Here is a 6,255-nt window from a genome sequence, read left to right as displayed (position 1 = left end):
ACTTTAAAAAGATACGACGACCAGCCGACTCACCGTCAGCTACCCTCCCGTGGGCGAAAGAATGAGCATGACTTTCCAGTGGATGACCGATGGACCGACCGACCACCACACTACAGACGGTGAACGAGCCTCCAGAGGGCGACCGACGAGCCACCACCCTTTAGGGGGCGACTGATCATCTAGCTGGCCACCCAGAGTCAGTCGACCATCCTAATAGTCGGCCACCTAAAGTCAACCGATGAGCTGACCACCCGATCAGTCGACCACCTAGAGTCAGCCGACCAGCAAACAAGCAGGCCATCCACAGGTATCCGAATAGCCGACCTGTCAGCCACCACATAACCAGTTGACCAACCGACTGAAGACCGACCAATGAGCTCTTGAATGATAGGATTCCATGAACAAAAAAGACAAGAATGCTCTATAATATCCCTTTTAAGCATGGGTAAAAAGGATAGTATAGAACATTCTTGTCTATTTACTTTTTGTCCTCCTATCATCTATAAATAAGACCTTTTCATATTTTGAGACTCTTCTTTTTTGAGATTCCCCTCTATGTAACTGTCTCATTTGATAAAATAAAACGGGCAAAAAAGCTCCAGAATGCCCCATTTTGGCCCTCGGGGCCACGCCCTTGTGCTCATTATCTCACTTTCTCTCCTCTTTTTCCCTCACTCTATTTTTTCCTCCTGGTTCCTAAGGCTCTATCCCTTAGGGTCTGATTCGTAGGACAAATCGGGATTCAACATCCTTAAAGTGCTGTGAGCTTGAATCATGCCACCAACAAGAAGGGGAATACACTAAGGAGAAGAAAATCCTCACGAAGACATTCAAATGAGGAGAATACACTAAGGAGAAGAAAATCCTCACGGAGACATTCAAATGCATGATACACAATGAAATCGTCTGTCAATGCTCAAAGCATCCAAAAATTTGTAAATAAACTCGACACAAAAAGAGCTATGGAGGCGTTGCCCTACCTAGTAGCTACAAGTTGTGTGAAAGGTATGACGTAAATCACCTAGTAGCGAGTACTCGCGATAACCCCCACGAAGGCAGCGACAAGATCCACTTAAAACCCCCACAAAGAAAATCCTCATCGAGAGAACAACATGTGGTAATCACGGTAATCATGAACAAGAGAGGAAAGCAGACGCCCCGAGCAAGTTGAAGGGGGGAAGCCGGAAGAAGGGGGGTGAATGAAAATTAATTTAATTAGAATTTTAAAGTTATATTGTTATTGATTGTAATTTTAAAATTTTAATTAGTTAGTCGATTTTTTTTTCTTTTCAACTGATCCGGTTAAAAGTCAAATTGCATCAATGTTTAATGCAAAAAAGTGCTTTGCTGACCTTGAAAAGATTCGATGACCATCCGACTCATCGTCAGTTACCCTCCAGTGGGTGGCAGAGTGAGCATGACTTTCCAGTGGATGACCGATGGATCGGCCGACCACCACATTACAGACAGCGAACGAGCCTCCAGAAGACGATTGACCAGCCACCACCCTTTAGGGGACAACCGATCATCTAGCTGGCCACCCAGAGTCAGTCGACCAGCTTAATAGTCGGCCACCTAAAGTCAACCGATGAGCCGACCACCCGATCAGTCGACCACCTAGAGTCAGCCGACCAGCAAACCAGCAGGCCATCCACAGGTATCCGAATAGTCGACCTGTCAGCCACCACACAACCAGTCGACCAACTGACTGAAGGCCGACCAATGAGCTCCTGAATGATAGGATTCGATGAACAAAAAAGACAAGAATGTTTTATACTATCCCTTTTAAGCAGGGGTAAAAGGGATAGTATATAACATTCTTGTCTATTTACTTTTTGTCCTCCTATCATCAATAAATAAGAACTTTTCATATTTTGGGACTCTTCTTTTTTTGGATTCCCCTCTATGTAACTGTCTCATTCGATAAAATAAAAAGGGCAAAAAAGCTCGTGAATGCCCCGTTTTGGCCCTCGGGGTCAAGTCCTTGTGCTCATTATCTCACTTTCTCTCCTCTTTTTCCCTCACTCTATTTTTTCCTCCTGGTTCCTAAGGCTCTATCCCTTAGGGTCTGATTCGTAGGACAAATCGGGATTCAACATCCTTAAAGTGCTGTGAGCTTGAATCATGCCACCAACAAGAAGGGGAATACACTAAGGAGAAGAAAATCCTCACGAAGACATTCAAATGAGGAGAATACACTAAGGAGAAGAAAATCCTCACGGAGACATTCAAATGCATGATACACAATGAAATCGTCTGTCAATGCTCAAAGCATCCAAAAATTTGTAAATAAACTCGACACAAAAAGAGCTATGGAGGTGTTGCCCTACCTAGTAGCTACAAGTTGTGTGAAAGGTATGACGTAAATCACCTAGTAGCGAGTACTCGCGATAACCCCCACGAAGGCAGCGACAAGATCCACTTAAAACCTAGACCTAGGCGATAATCCATCTGAGCAAATAAGATGTGCAAGGAGTAAGACTCTAGTCAGGCGAAATCATATCCAAAAACTTATCAACTATCTCTCTGGGACAAGGTTGCTAATCAACACAATCAACCCAAAAGTCTTTGGACATCTCTTCGGAGCCAGCGAAAACATGGAGCAAAAAAATTGCTAAAAACTATGGGAGTACAACTGATGCATTATTATGACCATATTCTTTGTATTGATAGTTTCTCATTCTTATCGCAGCTTCTCTTCAAAGAAGATACTTGGGGAGATTAATATGTATAGCAAAAAAGTGCTCCACTGATGTTGAAGAGATTCGACGACCGAGCGAGCATGACACTTCAGTGGACGACCAATCGATTGACCACCACCTTCCAAGGGACGACCTACCAATCTACTAACCACCACCCTCCAGGGAACAACTGACCTATCCACACCCTCTAGTGCACGAATAGTTGAGCACAACCCTTTAGTGGATGACCAAACGACTGACCGACTGACCGACCACCACCCTTTGGGGGATGACCAGTTGACTGACAGACCTTTGATCTCCAGGGGATGACTAACAGATTATCACGCCACCCAAATTCAGCTGACCATCTAGAGTTGACCGATCATCCGACCAACCACAGTCGGCTGACAAGCTAACCAGCCGCAGACAACGACTAGCTGACATGCCAACCATCACATAACAAGCCAACCATCCAACTGAAGGTCGATTGATGAGCTCCCAAACTATAGGATTCGATGAAAAAAAGATTAGCATGTCGTGTATTACCGCTTTTAAGTAGACGTAACGTTGTAACTTTACCTTTTGTCCTCCTATCATCTATAAATAGGAGGACCCTTTCATGTTTTTGGACTCATCTTTTCTGGGATTCTCTTCTATATAAACCTCTCATTCAATGAAATAAAAGGGACCAAAAAGCTCAGAAATACTCCATTTTTGCCCTCAGGGCCAAGTCCATGTGTTGTCTCTCTCTCCCTCTCCTCTCTTTCTCCCTCTTCCTTGATTTCTCCCTCTTGGTTCCTAACACTATCCCTTGGGTGTGATTCACTTTGAAATACAAGGGGCCAAACTGTAAATATTGTTTGCTATCCAATTTTTCATTCTTGCAACCTAACTCAAATTTTAGCATACTCACATTTGTTTTAGCCCGACATCATAAAGAAAAATAGTATCACTATATATATATATATATATATATATATATATATATATATATATAAATTATAACGTAAGATTGTAACTAACATGGGAGGTGAGCTAAATGAGAATTAACTTGACAATATCTCGTATTCATTACATTTAAGATTTTTAAATAATGAGTTAAAATTAATATAATTTATAGAATATTTTTGTGAATAATTGTAATTATTGGATTGAGAAATACAAGTAATTAGAAAGGTTAAATAAAAGAGTCACTTATATATAATCAGGACCGATTTTTTAGGTCCAACCAACAATTCTAACATATTTTCATATGTTTGAGATTAAGTTAGTAGGATTTCATAGCTCCTATAAATTTGGAATCACTAAATCATGGGATGGTTGAACCCCAAACATCCTTTTGCAACGTATGTAGTAAATCCATTTAAATTTTATCTTGCCCAGGTGCCCAGGGTGACGACTAGGTGCCCAGTCCGACGCCCGAGAACAGAGCGGATGGTGCCTAGGCGCATCGAAGTTATCAAATTTCATTTTTTTTCCTTACTTTTTTTGATAAAATTGAGCCACATGGAACGTTAGGATTGGTCATGGAGTGACGTTGAGGGTTCCATGTGCACCATGGTACATCATTTTGCAAATGTCCAGTAAGAACATCCATAACTAAAGCAAAATAAATGAGCTTAAAGTTGATCCCTGATGTAATCCAATTCAAAAAGGAAAAATACTTAGTTAATCCCCCTTCTGTTTTAACACAAGTAACAACTCTTCAACACATATCTTTAATGGCTTGAATATAATTCATATCAACTCCTTTTTTTTTCCCCTAGACCTCTCAAAAAAAACTTCTCTTAGAATTTCATTGTAAGCTTTTTCCAAATCAATAATAATAGAAAAAGGAGCAATTACAAACCACACAAAAGTTCTTATTTACAAATCAATCATCCTCTTTCATTTATTTACCAATTTTATCAAAATCTCAATAGTTTTCATGGTGGCATGCACAAATACATTAATTCAGTAGTTCAAAAAAATCATCTGGGTGAATAATTTGTAAATATCAATATTTTGGGCGGTCTGTATGTAACTATTCCTAAAAAAATTATTCATACAAAATTGACACATTCATTTGATCGGGCCAGGTGACGGTTTTGATTACGTTAGTAGACCATATAAATGATATATTGCTCAATAATGATAATAATAACAGTCTTTTATTGAGATGCTTACATTCATGGAACATTACATCATTTTTTATCACCCATATGGTGGGGCATGGGAAAGGACTCCAAAAATCTTAAAAAAAAAAGTTTAAGTGTACTATAAGGCCAACATGCACAAAGAAAAATGCCATAATTCATGTATTTTTTATATAAAAAAAAGAAAATTTATTTATTCATATAAAATCAAACTTCCCTTCTTAAAATATATATCACCCAAAAATCATAATTTCAGCTTACTAACTTCTTATTTTTAAGCTCTTTTGGCTCCACTTGTGACAGATTGAAAACATATTCATTTTATACTCATGAAAAGTGCTCCTTTTTACAAATCATGGGCACAACAATAATTAACCCATCATCATTCCAATCCCCCAACCAAAAAGACCACTTATCTTCAACAGATACCTCCATACTTGCCAACCTGTGCCAATTCCCACTCTCCCCTATAAGCCCTCAGCCAAATAACTAAAGCTACCTCTTTTCCTCTCATGGCCACCACCTCAGCCATGTTTATTCTCTTCCTCCTTCCCCATCTCACCGCCAAAGCTACCCCGCCTTCAACGACCTCCTTCATTTCCGCCTCGCCGTCCATCCTCCCCTCCATCGAGCCTTCGCTGCCGCCGGACATAATGCCGGTGCTCCCTTCTCCTCAAACTGGCTACTCGCCAGACGGCTTGCTTCCCACCATCCCGTCCAACCTGAGCCCCCCTAATCCAGACTCACTCGACCCGAATTCCGCCTTCGCACCCTTCGGCCCCTCGGATTCGGCCAACGCCACCCCATCCGCGGCCTCCCCGCCGCCAGCCTTGTCTTGCTTTCTCCTTGGCCTTGCATCCATGTGGTGGTTGGAGTTCTCCTGCAAGTGATTTCAGTTTATGTAAGTGGGTTCGGTGGAGATCACTGCACTCATTGTTTTAATTATTATTATTATTATTATTTATTAATGTGTTGTCTCTAATTTGGGTTTGCATTTTGATTTATTGTATGGATAGAAAATAGTTGAATTTAATAAATTTGCAGCCTGGTTCAATCCATTTGTTGGAATTCGGCCTTCCAAAAGATTTGAATGCAATACTTCTTAATTAAATTTGCAATATATGTTACAAAAATATTACACTTGGAATTTTTTTTTTCAGTTTTATGTTTATACTTTTTTTTGCATGATCTTGATTTTTATGAAAATATTTACATTAAATATATTGTTACTGATTATAAAAAGAATAAAAAATGTTTACTTGTCATCGCGAGCAGTTTGTGTTCGGTTCGCCAATGAGTTCGTGTTCGATTCATTCGATAAGTAAACGAGAGGAACGTGAACAAATTTTTTTCGTTCGGTTAGTTAATTAGTTAAATGAATAAAAAAAAACAGTGATGCATTCGTTCGTGTTTGAATCATTATTGTTCGAGATATAAAA

The 6,255-nt window shown here is 40.0% G+C and overlaps 1 protein-coding gene across 1 annotated transcript; it reads left to right on the top strand.

The window, feature by feature from the left end:
- Nucleotides 1-5,169: 5,169 nt before the first annotated feature.
- On the top strand, nucleotides 5,170-5,869 carry LOC110024845 (classical arabinogalactan protein 25-like). The gene has a single exon (XM_020725020.1). The coding sequence runs from the start codon at nucleotides 5,329-5,331 to the stop codon at nucleotides 5,704-5,706; it is 378 nt and encodes a 125-aa protein (XP_020580679.1). The 5' UTR covers nucleotides 5,170-5,328; the 3' UTR covers nucleotides 5,707-5,869.
- Nucleotides 5,870-6,255: the final 386 nt, after the last annotated feature.

This window comes from Phalaenopsis equestris, unplaced genomic scaffold (genome assembly GCF_001263595.1).
Source record: "Phalaenopsis equestris unplaced genomic scaffold, ASM126359v1 Scaffold000276, whole genome shotgun sequence".
In the NCBI taxonomy this organism is placed as follows: Eukaryota; Viridiplantae; Streptophyta; class Magnoliopsida; order Asparagales; family Orchidaceae; genus Phalaenopsis; species Phalaenopsis equestris.
Note: the sequence above shows the minus strand (reverse complement) of the source record. Positions and strands in the feature narration are given on the sequence as shown.

Bases quoted from the DNA above. Each gene is read 5' to 3' on its own strand.
- LOC110024845 (XM_020725020.1), top strand. From the start codon at position 5,329: ATGGCCACCACCTCAGCCATGTTTATTCTCTTCCTCCTTCCCCATCTC.